The 19,256-nt window shown below is 47.9% G+C and overlaps 7 protein-coding genes across 7 annotated transcripts; 3 read left to right on the forward strand and 4 right to left on the reverse strand.

Annotated features, from left to right (window-relative positions):
- Nucleotides 1–687: 687 nt before the first annotated feature.
- On the forward strand, nucleotides 688–2,223 carry HD556DRAFT_1455351 (RnaseH-domain-containing protein; the record flags this gene model as incomplete). Its single annotated transcript, XM_041308119.1, has 5 exons — nucleotides 688–719; nucleotides 890–1,122; nucleotides 1,144–1,342; nucleotides 1,382–1,429; nucleotides 1,541–2,223. The coding sequence occupies 5 exons, from the start codon at nucleotides 688–690 to the stop codon at nucleotides 2,145–2,147; spliced, it is 1,119 nt and encodes a 372-aa protein (XP_041164048.1). The 3' UTR covers nucleotides 2,148–2,223.
- A 765-nt stretch (nucleotides 2,224–2,988) lies between these two features.
- On the reverse strand, nucleotides 2,989–4,675 carry HD556DRAFT_1230775 (uncharacterized protein; the record flags this gene model as incomplete). Its single annotated transcript, XM_041297375.1, has 4 exons — nucleotides 2,989–3,487; nucleotides 3,593–3,801; nucleotides 3,859–4,055; nucleotides 4,123–4,675. The coding sequence occupies 4 exons, from the start codon at nucleotides 4,673–4,675 to the stop codon at nucleotides 2,989–2,991; spliced, it is 1,458 nt and encodes a 485-aa protein (XP_041164049.1).
- A 1,232-nt stretch (nucleotides 4,676–5,907) lies between these two features.
- Nucleotides 5,908–7,915, forward strand: HD556DRAFT_1305352 (uncharacterized protein; the record flags this gene model as incomplete). Its single annotated transcript, XM_041299766.1, has 6 exons — nucleotides 5,908–6,484; nucleotides 6,874–6,917; nucleotides 6,968–7,047; nucleotides 7,103–7,147; nucleotides 7,212–7,223; nucleotides 7,279–7,915. The coding sequence occupies 6 exons, from the start codon at nucleotides 5,908–5,910 to the stop codon at nucleotides 7,913–7,915; spliced, it is 1,395 nt and encodes a 464-aa protein (XP_041164050.1).
- Nucleotides 7,916–8,576: 661 nt separating this feature from the next.
- HD556DRAFT_1439482 (uncharacterized protein) lies at nucleotides 8,577–9,352 on the reverse strand (the record flags this gene model as incomplete). Its single annotated transcript, XM_041305968.1, has 4 exons — nucleotides 8,577–8,792; nucleotides 8,832–8,859; nucleotides 8,920–9,205; nucleotides 9,262–9,352. The coding sequence occupies 4 exons, from the start codon at nucleotides 9,350–9,352 to the stop codon at nucleotides 8,577–8,579; spliced, it is 621 nt and encodes a 206-aa protein (XP_041164051.1).
- A 955-nt stretch (nucleotides 9,353–10,307) lies between these two features.
- HD556DRAFT_1430551 (uncharacterized protein) lies at nucleotides 10,308–13,762 on the forward strand (the record flags this gene model as incomplete). The annotated part of the gene is made up of 10 exons (XM_041304920.1): nucleotides 10,308–10,439; nucleotides 10,484–10,620; nucleotides 11,448–11,879; nucleotides 11,928–12,304; nucleotides 12,359–12,505; nucleotides 12,527–12,581; nucleotides 12,653–12,696; nucleotides 12,720–12,962; nucleotides 13,017–13,420; nucleotides 13,454–13,762. 10 exons carry the CDS (start codon nucleotides 10,308–10,310, stop codon nucleotides 13,760–13,762), a joined length of 2,280 nt encoding a protein of 759 aa, XP_041164052.1.
- A 1,468-nt stretch (nucleotides 13,763–15,230) lies between these two features.
- Nucleotides 15,231–16,925, reverse strand: HD556DRAFT_1230959 (uncharacterized protein; the record flags this gene model as incomplete). Its single annotated transcript, XM_041297388.1, has 5 exons — nucleotides 15,231–15,916; nucleotides 15,968–16,042; nucleotides 16,092–16,281; nucleotides 16,342–16,538; nucleotides 16,589–16,925. 5 exons carry the CDS (start codon nucleotides 16,923–16,925, stop codon nucleotides 15,231–15,233), a joined length of 1,485 nt encoding a protein of 494 aa, XP_041164053.1.
- Nucleotides 16,926–17,792: 867 nt separating this feature from the next.
- Nucleotides 17,793–18,424, reverse strand: HD556DRAFT_1231119 (uncharacterized protein; the record flags this gene model as incomplete). The annotated part of the gene is made up of 2 exons (XM_041297403.1): nucleotides 17,793–18,095; nucleotides 18,146–18,424. 2 exons carry the CDS (start codon nucleotides 18,422–18,424, stop codon nucleotides 17,793–17,795), a joined length of 582 nt encoding a protein of 193 aa, XP_041164054.1.
- Between the last annotated feature and the right edge of the window lie 832 nt (nucleotides 18,425–19,256).

Here is a 19,256-nt window from a genome sequence, read left to right on the forward strand (position 1 = left end):
TACCGCCCGAAAGAAGAGGGCGGTATCAACCTACTTGACATCAGAACAAGGAACGAAGCCATAGAAATTACCTGGGTAAAAGCCTACCTAGACCTGTCCCCATCCAGACCAACATGGGCGTCAATAATGGACCTAGTCCTACACAACATAAGTCCGAACGGGAAACCTATAAAAAATGTTAACCCTTTCCTGACCTCCTGGACCCCCCCCCCCCCACGAGAGGAAAAAAGACGAGCTCACTACCCCAAGAAGCCCGAGTACTCCTGAAGACCATCAAACAATTCAACATCAGCTTCGCCCCAATCAAAATCTCAAAAGAACTCAAAAAGAGCCTCCCGGCATGGTACCACCTAGGCGCACCTAGGCGCACCTACAATAAAGTCAAAAACAGATGCTCAAATGAAACGCATAGATCAGAAAACATCAAACACCTGATCAAAGTTAGCAAACGCCTGAGACGCACCAATACAGACAACCAGCACTTCCCCACTAAAAACCGCAACTGCTCCTCCTGTAACAGAGACCGGAATAAGGGGTGCACTAACCCACAAAACTGCGCACGTACAGCCAACATAATCCTGCACCGGATCGCCCCAAAATTCAACACAAAATCAAAACCAAAGAAAGACGGGCTCTCACTCACCCACCGGTGGAAAGAAAAGAATCAACAAGCCCACGAACAATGTCATGGAGAAATCCTATTTGACCCAACCACCACTGTAAGGTCATGTATCTCCGACTGTTTCAGAATCTTCACCGACCCTAACCGCACCTCACTCACCCCAGCCCACCGACTGCATACCCCGACGAGAGGACTCAACCTCCTCAACGAAAGACTGACGATATATACCGATGGATCCTGCCTAGAAAACGGGAAACGTGACGCAAGATGCGGCAGTGGCATCTGGATAGCAGAAGACCATCCCAAAAACCGCGCAGCCCGAATCCCCGGAGAAGAACAATCTAACCAAGTCGCAGAATTATCAGCAATCCTCATAGCCCTACAAAACACTGACCCATACGTACCAATCACCTTCGTAACAGATTCTAAATACGCCATAGATGGCCTAACCAAACACCTAACGAGATGGGAAGACGCTGGGTGGATAGGTATAGCAAACAGTAAATACATCAAAGCAACAGCATACCATTTACGAAGACGCTCGGCACAAACCTCCTTCATATGGGTGAAGGGACACAGCGGCCAGATTGGAAATGAACGGGCAGACCAACTCGCGAGAGAGGGAGCTGACAAACAGACCACCGACCCCATAGACCTATCGGTCCCCAATGAGTTTAATCTACAAGGAGCGAAATTATCAGCCATCACACAAGCCCTAGCGTACAAAGGTATAAGAGAATGAAAGGACTCAACACAAAGGCACAAAACGGCAATAAACCTCGAAATAACCAGACACGCCATCAAAGAGTTGACAGGGCACCTTGAAAACGACATGAACATCTGGAATGGATGCCAGAACAAAGACCTGAATAAAAAAGTGAGATAATTCCTATTCAAAGCGATGCACGGCGCTTACAGAATCGGCAACTATTGGCTACATATCCCCACATATGAACAACGTGCCAGATGTACACACTGCAACATCGACACGGAGTCAATGGAGCACATACTTTTAGAATGTAACAATAACGCACGTACAACAATATGGTCCCTAGCGAAGGAGATGTGGCCCGAAAGCTTCGGCGCTTGGCCCCATATTGGCATCGGCACAATCCTTGGATGCGGAAACATTAGCGCACGACCACCAACACCGAACGACGATGAGCAAACAAACCCAGAAAGTAGACCCTTCACGAAAGGGGCCTTGAGGCTGCTGAGAATACTAATATCAGAGTCAGCATACCTAATCTGGATACTGCGATGCGACAGAACAATAAATGGTGCCTCACCTACGGCGCAAGCGATAACGAAACGCTGGACAACAACAATAAACAAACGACTGCAAATAGATAGAATCACAGCGAAGAAAATAGACCGTACACCATCCTTTGAAAAATTGGTGACCGCCACGTGGAAAAAAGTAATAACATCCGACAAACCAATACCAAAGAACTGGGCCACCGCCCTCGAGGTTTTAGTGGGTATCAAACCACCCAGGCCCTCTGCGAACGAGGCCCCCAGGTAGTCCAAGAGTCCCACACACCCCATGAAAATGGGAGTGCGTAAGTGCATTTTCCCTCGGACCGGAGTTCCCCGAACCCCGCTATAGCGCATTTTTGTAGAGCTAGACTTTCGTCGGTTGCTGCAATTATATATCGCTTGTCCAAAAAAAAAAATATTCTATCCCAAGTGACATCGACTTGTAGCAAACTTGAAAGAGGGCCATCTACGTTTGAAAGTTCCAGTCTTTTCTCTGTGGAACAGGTTACAGTACAACAGTTCTTTCGAAAATCAGGTGCTGTCACAGTGAAAGATACTCTCAACTGAACATGAAGAAGGTATAGTGGCCAGTCCTCAGCTCGAAATCGAATGTGATACAGTGGTTTATATTAGGGAGAATCCATAAATCTTGCTGGATCCCTCTTGACCCCAAGAATTTTGCAGTGCATATTTGAATGAGGGCTATTATACTAGTAATGGTTATCACCTGTGACTCCCACATAACGGCTGTAGTTACAGGTGATAATAAATGGGGTTCGCACCTCTAACACGAGGCAAATACAGTCAATCAGCACCTCCTGCAATATCTCTCCAATAGCGAGGGACTTTTACACAGTGCTGTAGGATCCACAGGCTCATACCAGGACTGGGTGCCGCCGGCATAACGGCAAATGCCGTGACATGTTGCTGACATTGTTTAAGGTCCGAGCTCGCTGTGCGACACGATGAGCTCCCACATCTCGATATCTCGCGCCCAGATGAATGTATTGACGACGGGTTTCGACGGCCCGTGCACAGGCAATGACTAAGATGCGCGACTGAGTTGTATTGGTATGTAGACTAGACTAAGGTAATATAAACTACTACTACTCGTCGTCACCCCCTTCATCAGACGACTGGACAAACTCAGCACTTTTTGGACCTCGAGGAAGCTGGGCAGAATTCCTTTTTGCTCTTTTCAACGTCCATTGGTTCTCCTTACTAGGACCTGTGCTAGTTGCAGCTTTACGTTTCCGAGGTACCCCAGCGTCCGAACGCTTTTTTCGCGGCTTGCGAACGACATCTCCAGCTGAACAGCGCGCTTCGAGTTCGGCAGTGTGAGCTTTGATTTCCGCCGGTGAGAGAACAGTCCAGTAGCACGTTCGCGCCTTCAGTGCATCTCGCAGCTTGCGAATGTCGCCCACAGTCCCGATGTTCGAGGGGCTAATGAAATTAACACCGTGGGGCCACCCCACCAGGCGTACCCCGTATGTCTCGACGATGGCTGTTTCATAGTTATGGTAATTCATGCCAATATCTTTTTTTCCGGTCACCTCGACTACGAACGACGTTAATCGAGGACAGCACGTACAAAACAAGATCTCACTCACCAAGACCACGGATAATCATTTTACGTACCTGCTTCCATACCATTTCCAAAGAGTCCCGTTCGTTAAGATCTGCAGGATATTGAATAGGCTGGTAGTATACAAAAATGTGAAATGCGCACTTTGATTCTGGGTGCACGCCCATTGCTCATATTGCCTGAGGAAATCAGCCATAGGATGCTCGTATACGTCCTCCCAGAAGTCTTCTGAGTTATCGGTCCCATGCATCGCACTTTGAACTGTGTCGTTAATGTGACCGCGAACGACAAATAATGTTGCATAGACGCCAGTCCGAACTCGCAGGTCGTCCAGCTTTGAAAGAGTAAAGTATGAGTTAGTTCATTGTAGTCCAGGTTCGGGCAAACTCACCTCTTTGACAATCCTATCCGTCGTAGCTACAACATCACGTGCAGCTGCTATATTGTTCGACCGAACACCAACCAACTTTTTTTCACGATGCTCGTCGAGTGCTGAAATATAGGCGGCCTCTTGTTCCCTCGTCAAGTCTTTCATCTTGGGGTCACTTGCGACCATTTCGCGGAGCTCCGCCAATGAATATCGAGACCCTACAGGTAGGTCTAATTGACATGATATAAGCTTTGCGGTACCATCAAACAAACATATTTTACGTACCTGCATTCATCTCCTTTGACTTAGCGTGAACAAGCGCGTTTTTCGCCTGCATCTTGCGAGAATTGCGATAATGTGTCTGACCCCCGATGATGTCGTTGATTGCCTTTGGAGTCACACTATGAGCTCGCGAGAGCGCTTCGATCTTCACTCGTTGTTCCTCCAGGTATTCAGCGACAGCGTTATGTAAGCGCTTCCTTTTCTCCGTCATTTGGTCCCTCTTGATCTTACGAGACGCCTTCTGGGCATCTGTCAGTCGAGGGGGCGGCGTCCGAGGACGGATGGTGGCTCGCGTTGGGTTTCGTGCTGCCCATGTGGACGTGTTTGCTTCGCGTTGGAGTAACTCTGGCACCTCTCGACTGGTGTCCGACACCTCTGACTGGGTGGGACTTACCGGGCCTTGATCATGGATTTCAGAGGGCTTAGGTGAGGGCGTGCGAGCAGGGGAGGTGCTCGCGCCAGCAACATGTGTGGGGGGAGGCAACTCTGGAAGGGGGTGGTTTGTGGCCGCTATGTTGTGAGTGAGAGCTGCAATTTCATCATGGGTAAGCAGCATGGTGTACAACGAGGGATCGTTCCAGTTGATATTGTTAATCAAGGGAATATGACTACCACCTTCACCACTGGGTGGTGTATCTTCACCTCTAGCTAGCAGATCCAAAAACCGGCCGGTTGAGATAAAGTTGCCGTTGGCATCAAAATTGTCAGCTGAATATAGGTAGCTCATATTTGAAACTGTGAGCAGAAACTCTGTAAGTGTAGACGTGAAGTTTAAACCAACAAAAAATGTGCGCTGTAGAAACAACAATACTGTGAGGAACAAATGATGCTCCAGACTGTATCTGTAAATGTTGTGAGGTCGCGCGTTGCCTAGTCTGCTATACTTGAGACGACAAGTGCGTTCGACCCTAAAGGGGAAGCGAGTGCAGCAAGGATCTAGTAGTGCGCGCCGAAGGCGCTACTGGTCGGCTGATGCGAAGCGCGAGAAAGTGCGCAGGTGCGCACAAGGCGCGGGAAAGCGAAGGTACGCGCGAGGCGCGGGAAGCGCGCGCGCGTGAGCGGTAATGAGAGAGAGTAAGAGTGAGTTTGCTTAAGGGGTGATTAGATACTAGACAAGAGATACGAGCGCGAGGTGTCAAAGAATAGATTTCTACTATGTTCTCCTAGGTAGTATGTGGGTGGTAAGTGGGAGGTAAAGTTCTTGTTGGAAAGTAAAGTGTCTAATAATATGTACTGCTGGCGCTTATATGGCGCCTAAGCGCTGTCATGCGGAGCCGAAGCGCTACCGAGTAGGTATGTAAAGATATATGTAAGTAAGGGTCCATGGTAAAAATAGAGGTGGAACGATATGTAAATAAGAGAAATGGGAATATACGCACTAGAGAGCTTGGTGGACAGTGGATGGATGCTTCTGGATGGCTGGCGCTATAGGGCGCTCAAGCGCGGGAAAGCGCGCGCGCGTATACATCGTAAAGCGCGGGAAGTCGTGCGCGCATGCTGCGCATTGCGTGGGAAAGCTGCGCCTCGTAAGGGAATAGCTGTGGATAGCACACAGAGTGATGCTGCAAGTCGTGCTGTGTACTCCCTAGTGGAAAGTGCCATATCACACAATGCGAGGCACGAGTCTCTACAGCGCATTGACATGTGATGGACTCCATGGCAAATAAACGACGCGTGTCGCGTCGCGAAAATCCTATCATTGCCAGCCGGTTTCTGAGAGAAAAGATCCAGTGGAATCAGTGTAAGATCTTGAGGTTGATATTCATTTGAAACCGCGGCTAAGGTCACATGTGCATCTCAGAGGCAGTGCAGATCGGTACTGATCAGACCTACCACAAGCCGAAGGATCTATCGTCCTATGGAGGATGCAGACAGACCTTCCATGAGCCGAAGGGTCTACTGTCCTATGGAGGATGCGGACAGACCTTCCATGAGCCAAAGGGTCTATCGTCCTATGTGGGATGCGGACAGACCTTCCATAAGCCGAAGGGTCTATCGTCCTATGGAGGATGTGGCCAGACCTTCCAAGAACCGAAGGGTCTATCGTCCTATGGAGGATACGGACAGACCTTCCATGAGCTGAAGAGTCTATCGTCCTATGTGGGATGCGGACAGACCTTCCATAAGCCGAAAGGTCTATCGTCCTATAGCAGACGTAGACTCACCTTCCCGGTTGAAATGGAATGCGCCGCACGCCACATAGAGGCAGTGGGTGCCTTCTGGGTTGAAATGGAACGTGCTATGCAGGCAGTGGAGGCAGAGGTATCCTCCTCGGTTGAAATGGAATGCGCCGTGCGCTTGGTGGAGGTAGGATTCTCCTCCCTGGTTGAAATGGAACGCGCCGCGTGCCAAGTAGAGGCAGTGGGTGCCTCCTGGGTTGAAATGGAACGCGCTGTGCGCTCCACCACTCGACTGTTTCACTGAGGTGCCAGGGCCTGGGCTTCCTGCGACATTGAAGGACTGACATGTACTTATACGACGTACTCTGGGGCCAGTGAGAATGGAGGGGAGGGACCAGGAAGATTACCATCTTGCTTGCAGACAATCAGAACTGTTGAGTGTGGTAGTATACTTGGACCTATAACAGTCTACAACGGTTCCCTAATTTAGATGAATTAGTAATCAAGATGACTGCACAAGCGGCAATCCTACAGAATCCTACTCCGTGCCTTTCAATCAGATCTCGCAGCGTTGTCAACCATATTGCCTGGATATCAACCCATATTTTATTGATGATCTTGACCATATACCTAGGGATAACCCCAAGTCATCTCTCCTTCCTATTTTTCGACGACATGGTAAGTTCAAACTCACGTTAAAGGCTGGACTATCTAACATATTTTCCAAGGCTCGCCGAGGCAAGAGCAGATCCTGCAGTCCCGCGTCGAAGCAGCGGATAGCCACAGAGCGCTGGCTTGTGAAGCCAGGGTGAGTTCAACGTCCTTAGTCACTGGTGAACTCTGCTTACCTGCCCTCACTACAGAGTGCGAGAAACTCGAAACGAGAAGGCTCGCATTCGAGCTGCTCGGTGAGTTCATACCTATTTCCTAAGTCTTATGTGCGCTATATAATTCATTTTTAATTCATTTTAGGAATAGGGCAAGGTGAGAATGCCTAACTATAGGAGTGTGCTAAACTCACTAACCGACTTTTGCACAGGAAAAAAAGGGTTCTACCTTGCGAAGCGCATGACACGCCTGTCACTGCTTCAGACCATGAAGACTATGATTCTCAGTATGACGCCACTGAAGCCGTGCTCACCTTGGACCGTAATGATTCCGAGTGTGATGCTACCGAAGCCGTGCTTGCGAATGACGATCTACCTTATCTCACAGACGCCAATCTGCCTTCTCCTCACAACTCTCCCTCGCTGCAAGCGATTGATGAAGAATCGTGTTACGATCGTTCATTCGATCCTGACGAATCTATCCTCACGATGGACAACGATTTATCGTGTGCCTGTGACTCTCCGTCACTGCAAACGCTTGAGATCCTCGTCGGGCAGTGGCGAAAGGAGTGGCTGTCTGAAGAAATCTGGAATGAGGCATACGATGAAGCACTTTGTCGCGCTCTGAGCAAGGGGGAGCACACTATATTTGTTGAGCAGTGTGCACAGCATGCTTCAGAGGGTAGATCACTGCTGGAAAGTATCAAGGACGTCGTGCACACTCATTGCCCGTGTTGCAGGGAACGCCTGAAGTATGATACAATATTACTATATGATTTACTGGTTAGTGTCACATCAGAGGTGAAATTTTTCGAAGTCAAATTAGTTGTAGACACCGTCTGTAACTAGTAGTATACATATTGTGAATGTAGCTCCGAGCATCTCAACATCAGACACAGTGTGAATGCCTAGTCACATAGCGAACTTATAGTGAACTTATAGCGAACTTATAGTGAACTTATGGTGAACTTATAGCGAACTTTCATTCTCGGATGCTCGGGACTGTGAATAACACCCTATAGCAAAAATTTGAAGACGCAGAATGCTTCAGCCACTTGAACATGATATACATTATCAAGCCGAAGCTGGAAAAATGTGTGTTAAGTAGTGTAGAGCATTTATGATGTTTAGGATACTCGTTTGCATAATGTGATGCACTTGCTAATCGGAATACCCCTCTAAGGGCAGCAGCAACAACAACATACTTCTGATCCGTTCCCAATCATGCAGGTTCCTTCTCACTCTCACTTCCCAGTACTGCAGGTTCCTTCTCACTCTCATATGGCCACCACACCTAATATTTATCAGCCGCATCATAACAGTACGAGCCATCTACTCCTGATCTGTTCCCAGTACCGCAGGTTCCTTCTCACTCTCACTTCCCAGTACTGCAAGTTCCTTCTCACTCTCACATGGCCAACACATAATCTTTATCAGCCGCATCACAACAGTATGAGTAAGGCAAATTCAATTTCTTTACTCTAATTATAAGTACCATTCGCAAACTAGACTACATAGATTCAAATTTATATTGACTCATGGTGTCCGACAGGTCTTCTACTTGCGACCACAAGTCATCCGAGTCTATAGACAATGTGGGAGATGTAGGGGGCGGGGGAGATGCTGGGGATACAGGTGAGTTCATAGGCCAGAATGGGCCACCCGGAATCGGAACTGCATGGACGCTGTGTTCGTTATACTTGACGGTGTATGCGTGAAGAGCTTGCTGGAAAGATGGGTATCATTTCTGAATACTCCCACTAACAAAATGTGTTCGTTCCGCAACATCAGCCCTAAGATAAACATTGTGATTATAAGTAAAATATAAGTAAAAGAGAGCGTGTAACACTGACCAACAGTAAAATACATCGACTTCTTGCCCAACGATGATGACCCAGAAGCCCTCAGGCTTGAGCCCAGCTTGTGGTGGGCGGATCTCGTCTGGGGTTGGAGCAAGCGGAACATGGGAGGGGATTGACACTGGATGTGAGGGTGTTTGAGCTGTCGAAGTGGTAGGAAGAGGCACAATCCATCCATCGGGAATGGCATTGTGTGCGGATTGCGGGCACGAGTTTCTTGAGAGTGTGATAGACTCTTCTGTAGTCTTGCGCTTCCAAGTAACAGTACTGACTGATGAATCTATGATAAGTGATGTGAGTAGACAGTATTTTGCGGATGTTGAAAGAAATACCTACCTGCTAGGCTCATATGATCGAGCAAATTCTGTAGATCTTGAATGTGATCACCTGCTTGGGAGTCAGAGCGAGTTGATGGATGGCTGGACATAGCAGATGTGATGATGTATAGGGACCCTTTGCGACACTACCGATCATCAGTCATGTGAAATGAAAAGATATTCCTTACTAACATGAAGAATTTGTAGATAATGTGAAATACCATAGGACACCAGCAAATTCGAAGTAAGCTCTCCCTGCGATCTATCCGGCACATTGGACCATCGAAGAATAAAAATGGGCTGCCGGTCAACAGCAGTGTGTCGAAGGTGCTCAAGCACCGGGACTTGGTGGAGCAGGCAGCAAGGTCCAACGAGCGACGGAAAGCACGTCTGCAAGGTATCTAATGTCAATTGAAATACTCGACAAAAAAAAAACTCACCTCTTGTAAAGCCATGAGTTCGGATGAGCGTCGTGCTCTCGAAGCACTCAAAGAGGACAAAAACGCCACCATTGACGATTGGCAGGAAGGCTGCGATGATAGCTTTGGCAATGTCTGGAATGGGACTGAATCGATTGCCATCAGTCACGCTGGTGGCGAATTTGCTGACCTTGCAAGAGAGGTGTTGGGAGACTTCTGGAAAATGTAAGTGTCGGTGAGTGTTGACTATTGATATGTGAGTCACATACCTTCGTGAACAGAAACAATCGTGTTCGATGCGTGGATAACCGCACTCGTCGTGATCGCGTCCTCCGCAGAAACCAGGCATTTACAGAGCAGATGCCTGCGATGATCGACACTTACCTTGCCTGGAGCCTGGCAAAATACAAGGAAGAGTTCAAGAGTTTTTTTGAGAGATTGCGGAATGAGGAACTGGAGAGCAACTCGGACTATGGTGAATGGTCGATTAGCATTATTGATGTGTTCTGTGAGTGATCTTGTTGTTGTTTGCTTACTTTTAATATTGATGTCGGCGTGACTCATTGTATTAGACGCTTCGAAAGTGACTCTTCGAATCTTACCAATAGACGCCACCATCTGCTCTGCAATGGTGCGTCAAGGTGTCATGCCGTGTTCGCCGATATCGCCAACTGTAGGAATCACTACAGAAGCCCTTGACTTATACCATGTCGCGCATCTTAGAAGTCCTCATTTGTCTATTCAAGCTTTTGTGAAAACCGTGTGCGACTTGCATGGGGTAACTATTTTAATTTCTCTAGTTATTGTGCTAATCATATGCAGGTGGAATTTCATAGACATCTCTCGCGTCAATTTTCTATCGCGTTCGACTCGTATCTTCAAATTCGACGCTCTGTGGCAGCTCTCGTAGCCGAATCGCTTCAACGCAACTCACCTGACTGGCGCCTTAAACACGCGTTGTAGGACACGAGCTGGCGCTGGGCTCGTATCGAGCTATTTTACAGTACACGTCAAATACCCGTCACATGCTAATCACTTCCCGATGTTATCCGACGCTAACCCGCCAACCCGACGTTTAGGCCGCATCGGACCTGATGTTTTCCCGCGCACTTGTCCTATCCGTGTCCCGTCCTGTCTTGCTAGCCCCACTAGGTGTGTAGTTCATTATTTTGCACATTGCTCACGTCGTAGCCAGCGCTATTACATGTTTTCCCATAGTCCACAGCGCCTCATGTTTATTTACATGTACTTCGGATCCGAAATACTCCGCCGCTACTTTCGCCTACGGGTTCCGCATTTCTACGTACTTACATATATATTGGACTGACCTCGAGCATTATTCATTATCCAAGTAGAGGGGAGCAGTTCCCCGACGCTTAGTGGTCAAACCCGATATTTCGTAGTTCTTAGTTGATATTGCGAATATCATCGCTCTTTCATTATCCGTATCAGTCATTGTTATTATCGCGCACACCGCTCGCTCTTCCGACGCTCGCTATAGCGTTACTATTAGTTTCCGACACCCCGAACCAGAACCCGATACCCCGAAACCCCGAAAACATCGGACCCGACGCTTTTGCATCGGACATCGTAATTATACCTTCGGACATTGTTTCCCGTGCTCGGACTATTGACTCCACATCACTCACTTACCCCCAAGACTATTCCCAGACCGCAGACCCCTGGGTCGAACGCACTTGTCATCTCAAGTATAGCAGACTAGGCAGTGCAAAGACCACAACAAAAATATATCAGTTTGGAGCCATCTTCGTATAGCCCCACTCAGTATTGTTGTTTCTACAGCGTGCCCTACATGTACATATGAACTCACTGACGAAGAAGCACTAACATTCAGATTATTATATTCTATGGACGGTAACGACTCTTTAAAACGAGTCCTGCGGAGGTCTTTAGACCATGACACCGACGACTCTCTCGCTCCCTCGTCTGAAGTTCCTACAGGCCAACAATTCACAAGTGACCGGTACCTACCTCGTGCATTCGTAGACCGGTATTCTCGAGAGTCCAAAACGATAACTACTGTAGGTGACGAGGAAGATGCAGCCGCTGAAGACTCTTGCGCTGGACGATGGAAAAATATGGACGACGCTAAAACAAAGAAAGCGTGGGGGATATACGACGAAACAGGTATATTCGTGGCTGTTTGCCGTCACGGATTTGTGTTACTTGTCGCGGACATGGTACAGAGCGGTGAACTGTAAGTAGTGCCTATCGTTTTCTCAGCTATTAATGAGTGTTTGGATAGTGCAAAGTATCCCCTTGCTGTCATTGCAAAGTTGCTGGACGTATTTGGGAAACGATTAGGGAGTGGGTACGACATTGGTTGCCAGTTTAAGACGACACTCGACAACAGCTCACTTGGACCACTCACTCGCTCGCTTCAACACACCTGCCTGGTTGGCGCCTTCCACGGACATGCTCACAGGCGCTTGTGCCAGCTGTTTTCACTCACAACGTACATCAAGGGTCTGGGCCTCGAGGATCTCGAAACGTGTGAACGAATGTTCTCGAAATCGAATTCGCTGGCATCTGCGCTACGCTATGCGAGTGTGTTCCATTGGCAGCAGGCTATCGACTGTTATTTCAAGCACAACAACAATTTTGAGGTCTACACTAATCTTTGTAAGTATAGCTAGTACATAAATCGAACGTTAGCTGACATAATCATTGTATTAGCCAATTTTTTGTACTGTAACTACAAACAAGCACTGGACATCTTGAACGATGGCAACACAACTCTACCGAAGCTCATGCAAGATCTGGGACTCACAGATGAGAGCATTTTTGAGCGCTGGCTAGAGGAAGAGAAGACCTACCTCCAAGGTCTAGCGTGAGAACCTGAAGATGAGACCTTGCAGATGGAGTATTGGCAGAAGTTGGTAAATTTCACCGCAAGCAAGTGAGTGTAGCTTCCAAGGCATACAAGTCTTGTGTTAACTGACACTTCATTCGCTTAGTGAGGCTCTTAAGGCTGCAATGGAAGCCTTTCAGGTCTATTCTCACCATGAGGCCGCGTCATATGACGTTCAGATGCGAGATACCCGCAAAGCGGAGACTGCACGACGTCACGCTGTCGAGGACCATGAGAGGAATTTGAAACTTGTTCAAGCACTCGAACGCAAACTCGAGATCACGATGCGCTGGACCCCTGAGGATGCAGATTGGCAGAGGGTGGGGAGGCTCGTTGCTCATAGGAAGTACCAACGTGCATTGGATCGCCTCGAAGGACTGATCGTCGCGCGCATATTTGAACTGACAAGGATGAACCGGGCAGCTACAGGTGAGTTTTTTTAGACGATATCTTGCTTGCGTGTTGATTCTAATATCACTCAAGGCTACAAGCTACGTAAACACATCGCCAAGGCATTACAAACACGCTCCATCGCCATCCGAACTGCCCTCAACACATACAATGCCATCGCCGAGGCAATGCACCCTCCCCGCAAAACGCTTAAGTGGGATGAGGTCGTGGAGTATGCGTTTCTAGCCGACTTTGACCTCTTACGCGACACGCGTGCAGACGTGTCTCAACGGCCTTGGGCATCGCCTGTTGCTCGCAGGGCGATGGACCTGTATTTCAAGATGTGCCGGGCGCGGGAGGAAATTCAATGCTTGAACGTGGAGGTACGGCGCCTAGTGACGTACATCCGAGACGAAGACAAATACCTGCGGGCGTGCGAGGATCAGTTGAAGGCTGTCAGTCCAACTCTTGCCCATCAAGTCGCTATACATCGAAACGTCTGAGGACGGTTCAACTCACGCCACCTAAAGCGGGTCCATGAGATATCGACACTTCCTGGCTTCACCGGGACAATATCCCCAGGTATAAGCACTCATACAGGTCTCGGAGAAAGCTCCAGCACACCGAATGCGCAGATCCCATCACAATTGCTGGTAGAACACTTACCTTTTGATAACATTAGACGACCTGCAGTGGCGCCGGATACTCCGGATGAGTTAGATGAGGAGGAGCAGGAAGAGGAGGTGGAAGAGGAGGCATCCAGAAGTTTGCAGGATGTGCTCCGTGTTGCTGATGATCTCTCGCGACTGGAACTTCATGATCACGCTGATGAGCAGTAGTATAGCTTAATTTACACATTCTATGGACACATAAGACAGATCTACGTATGTTAATGGTCACTCGCGCATGGGCCGTCGAAACCCGCCGTCAATACATTTATCTGGGCGCGAGATATCGAAATGTGGTAGCTCATCGTGTCGCACAGCGAGCTCGGATCTTAAACGACGTCAGCAACACGTCATGGCATTTGCCGTTATGCCGGCGGCACCCAGTCCCGGTATGAGCCTATGGATCCTACAGCGCTGTGTAAAAGTCCCTCGCTATTGGAGAGATATTGCAGGAGGCGCTGATTGACTGTATTTGCCTCGTGTTAGAGGTGCGAACCCCATTTATTCACCTGGCTATCCCAATTAGTAAGCCTTACTAGGCTTGGTACACACGTGCCGTGCCAACTATAATTAGGCTCGCCTGTAGTTAAATCCCAACACCAGCAATAAATATTGCCCTAAATCATATTTTACCTCTAGTACTGTATTATCACAGCCACTAAATATATCCGGCAAGGTACGTGTTTACCACACTTACTAATTAGGGTAGCCAGTGCTCTCTGCAGCGCCATTCCCGCCATTCCCGCCATTCCAGCAGTTTCCGTTCCAGGTCTGTTTCCCAATGAGGGTTCTGTTTGGGCAAGGGGCGCTCCCACGCCCCTTGCTCCTTACCTTTATGCCGCCGCCCACACTGGCCAGGACAGCGCCTGCACACCATGTCCTGCGACGCAGGCTCTCTCGAGAGTCTCAGGTTCAGAGGCCTCTCGGTTCTATGCATCTCCTGTCATTCCGGCAGCTTCTGTCTTAGGCCGACCAGGACAGCATCAACACACAACATCTCATGGCGCAGTCCCTCTCAGGCTCAGAGGCCTCTGTCTACAGACTATCAAGAAGCATTTTCCTCACCATTACCACCCTCTATGTTTGCAACATTTACAGTGCCAACGTGGATACCGCAACCTGCCCTACTATTGCCCTCCCATCAAGCATTCTCCTCCCCATTACCACCCTCTACATCTGCGATGTTTACAGTGCTGACATGGATACCGCAACCTGCCCTACTATCGCGCTCCCATCAAGCATTCTCCTCCCCATTACCACCCTCCACGTTTGCAACGTTTACAGTGTCGACGTGGATACTGCAACCTGCCCTACTATCGCGCTTGGCAAAAGTCATTTATCCTCATTGGCGTGATCACCACCGAATTATACATATTTTGAATGTGAGTGCATAATTCAAACGAAGTCGTTCAAACCACTTATCAGTTTGATAGGTCGGACGTGCTCAATGAGTCTTACATTTACTTCTGACGCCCCTTGCTTGATGGTAGACTATGGAATGGATTTCGAAGCGCTCCCGCACGATTCCCTCAGCCTCATGAACTTGATCGTAGTTATGCAAATATAACCTGTATATGTTAATATGACGAAGTGTGAGACAAAACATTGAACTTGAACAAGTGATACGCAGTAGGAAAATCTAAGGTGCAGGACCGAACATCCTATCTAAGGTTGCTAACATAGCATCAGAGTCAAACTGAGGGAAAGTCGATACATCGGAGTCTCTAGGAATATAAAAGTTGAAATCTGATGCGTCTGGAGCATTGGAAGGGGAAGGGACATCAGAACCTGGCAACTGCAAACTAGTAGAGGTATTAGCCAGATCAAACGTAGAGGGTTGATTAGCAGCACGAGCAGCTGCCGGTGTGGAAAATCGACGAACAGGCTCATCAACAGGCTCGTCTCGTTCTTCATCCCCATGCTCGCGCTCTTCATCAGTGCAATCATTGTCCTCGATGGTCTCAGAACTCTTGTACTTTTTGCGGCGATTTGGGTTCGTGGCAGCTGCGAGCCCTTTGCGCTTCTTTCCTTTGTCAGAACGAGTTCGCCGACGGTGATCAACGATCTCGCCTCTGTCAATCTGCCCCTGGCGTTTTGAATAAAGTTCCTCGAACTCCTCATCAGTTAGTACCTTCCATTTGATTTGTTTTGACTCCCACTTTGAGTAAAGCATCTCGAGGTCGGGACGTGCACTCGAGACTTGACTGAGGTTAGCGAATGGAATGTTGTCTGGCCAGCCCTCAATGGCGACTTGATAGCGCTGAACAACATTACGAAAATAATGTGTCCACTGCATCCTGGCATCGGGATCACCAGTGACGAGTTCTATCAACGCACATGAGTCAAATACCTTGCAGAAGACTAGAAAAAACTGACGTAGTTTGGTGTTGATGATATCACGAATTTTCGAGCGAATTTCGGAGACTTGTTGTTTGTGATTTGTAGCAGCGCCTAAATGTAACAAGTCAGTAGGCAAAATAATAATAATGAACATTCAAACCTTTCATCCCTTGCACTGCAAAACCTTCCATCTTGCTGACTAGATCTTGATTGTCGATCCCCATGACAGAATTCATGAAGTGTTGGACACCTTCAGTGGCAAAGGCGACGCCTCGCAGAGGGAGATCTGTAGAGCCACGTGTCATATACAGAATGGTCTCTGCACCCGTGCGACAATTGAGGCTGTTGAGCTAGCAGTAGTATGTACTAGGTATCAGTAAGCTTGAAAGTCAAATGGATGAAGGACGCACCTCATTTTCGACAGCTTTGAGAGTTTGAGTAATGTCATTTATCTTGGACTTTGTTGAGACACGGAGGCCAGTAACCTTTGTCGTTTTCCAATCGGCATACTCTGCAAGGATATTGTCTTGCTCATCCTTCGAAAGTCGAAGGTATTCATCCCGATTTTCATGGACGAGTGATTCAAGTGCCCCTCGGCCCTGGTTACCTGTCAAAAAATGTGTTAGTAAGTGTGTGTAACGAGTCAAACAAGCTTACGGTTCTCGGTCTCTTGGTTTTTCTTCCAGCAGAACGCATTCCATGTGTTCAGCTTAGAATGCCTGGAGCGAAGCAAACCACGACCAATATACAAGTCATTTTGCACGCGGCGTACACTTTTGTGGTGAGACACAGCAATGGTCTTCGTGGCCTCATCAAGCTGGTTCCAGGCGTCATCGAGGGTGTCTCTGAATTGACGAGACTTCTCCTGTCGGCTGTGTTTGAGCGCAGCTCGCGCTTCTTTGCTTAAAACAACCTTGGGACGAGTACAAGGTGGCAGTTGAATGCGCCGACCTGCAGAGATGCTCTTGACGACATGAAACGACTGAGAGACCATTGTTTGCTGCAATGGCGTAAGCACTAGTTTGCATCCAAGCTGAGATATTTAACACACCATGAATAAATAAATAAATTTCGAGGCTGTGGACGGCAGGTTCAGGGTAGACGGACAGGCATATTCAGACTGACATAAACAGATTCTAAGATCTACAAGAACACTAATCCAAAGAAGTAAAGCGCACATACAAAGACTAGAATTCCAAGGACCTTGAGAATGAGTGTCAGTACCGAATATGATGGATCATACTAACACCAAAAGAGTTAGCACGGATTGAACAGTTTGAAATAGTATAAAAAAACACCAACCTTGACAACCTCGGGTTGAACTTGAAGGTCAGCGAGCAGAGCCTTCGACAGGATAGCAGCCTGTTCATAAGTAAGGTTCCACTTTGGCGACCTAAACACTACCTCCCATCGGCTACTGCGGGTAGTTCCAATTAAGGTTCGCAATCTAAGCAAAATTTCATCCCCCAAACCGAGCCGATCAAGTGCCACATCAGTATTTACTCCAATGCTAATAAGTGCAGGGCCAAACCTTGGCTCATCGTGGCTAAGTTCCTGACCTGAAAAAAGTGGGCCTGCGTTGTTGTCTCCAGGGACAAATACATCTGCAAGTCGACGTTGACGAATTCGCTGGGAATGTGCTGTTGGTTTTTTCGCAATGCTGATAGCCAATTCCACTCCCTGACGAATGGCCACAGACGGGATGTTGGTTGGAGTCTTTGACTGAGCTTGAACTTCGAAGTCATTGGAAAAAGCTTGCGGTGATTGCGCAGAGCACTGAATATGGGCTCCAGCAGCATCCATGGGTGCAGGAAGGTATTGTGGACCGTGAGTATTGATATGTGCAGCAGGAACTTCAGAATTATGTTAGCAGTGAGATTAGTATACGAAAATCAATTGACTTACAGCGCTTAGGTGGTTTGATGCCTTCGACAGCACAACGCTTGGAAAAGCGTTGAAGATGAGGTAGCGCAAATTCTGCAGCAAAAGCCTGTACTAAGGTAGTGACGTCTCCACCGATGCGCTGTGGTGTTTCTTGAAGTTCACGGGGTGTGATGTAGAGGTCGAGAGCAAGTTCCTCAGGCAAGGTTGTTGAAGACACTTCAGAGCCTGGGCATCGAATGAGGAGAGAGATTCCGCCATCGATACGGTCTTGCATGGTTACCTGAATAATTTTAGAAATTTTAGAAAGAATGTATGAAAGTCTAAACTTACTGCATCAAAAAGATCCCAGAGTGCGGCCTCAACTAGTTCAACGTGAGTGAGAGTCCTCTCTTTACCATTGGTCTGATTGAATGCAGCATATGCCGGGTGAAGACCACCAAGTTTCCTAGCGTGATAATGAGCACCATCAATGTGCGTGTCATGCCTAAACAATGCCCTTCCAGCCGCTTGACGTTCATTGTTGCTGAAGCCTTGTGCAAATGGCGATGCATGGAGAGCAGCTAGACTAGACATTGTGAAATGACCAGATTCCGGTACTAGTGTGAGCATCTCCATTGGCGATGATTTTTGTGCGGATGGCTGTGGTTTTGCCTTGGGGGGAGTAACGACCATGATGTTGAAAACAGACTGCTGTAGTTTAAACGTAAAGGTCAAAGGCGCTAGCAAAGGCTATTTAATAACACATAATAGGAGTGTTCGTCCTACCATCAGAAAGGTTTTGGTAAACATTGATGTATTGACAGCGGTCATGTAAGCAAGCCTGGCGCCTCAATTACTAGACATATTAACACTCATGTAAGTATCAGGTCCAAGTAGAGTAGCTTTCAGACCATTACTCTCGCTATTCTCAAGTTCAAGCAGGGTAACTTTCAGACCACCGCTCTTGCTATTCTAGAGTAGATTGATGTTCAAGCAGGGTAGCTTTCAGACCGCCGCTCCTGATGTTCTATGAAGCTGATTCTATGTAAGTAAGCCCGCCTCAATCACTATATATACATTAACCCTCATGTAAATCTCATGCTCAAGCAGGGTAGCTTTCAGACCGCCGCTCTTGCTGTTCTCAAGCTGATTCTATGTAAGTAAGCCCACCTCTCGCTATTCTAAAGTTCAAGCAGGGTAGCTTTCAGACCGCCGCTCTTGCTGTTCTCAAGCTGATTCTATGTAAGTAAGCCCACCTCTCGCTATTCTAAAGTTCAAGCAGGGTAGCTTTCAGACCGCCGCTCTTGCTGTTCTAAAGCTGATTCTATGTAAGTAAGCCCGCCTCTCGCTATTCTAAAGTTCAAGCAGGGTAGCTTTCAGACCGCCGCTCTTGCTGTTCTCAAGCTGATTCTATGTAAGTAAGCCCACCTCTCGCTATTCTAAAGTTCAAGCAGGGTAGCTT

This window comes from Suillus plorans (assembly GCF_016647745.1).
Source record: "Suillus plorans strain S12 chromosome Unknown HD556scaffold_10, whole genome shotgun sequence".
NCBI lineage: Eukaryota > Fungi > Basidiomycota > Agaricomycetes > Boletales > Suillaceae > Suillus > Suillus plorans.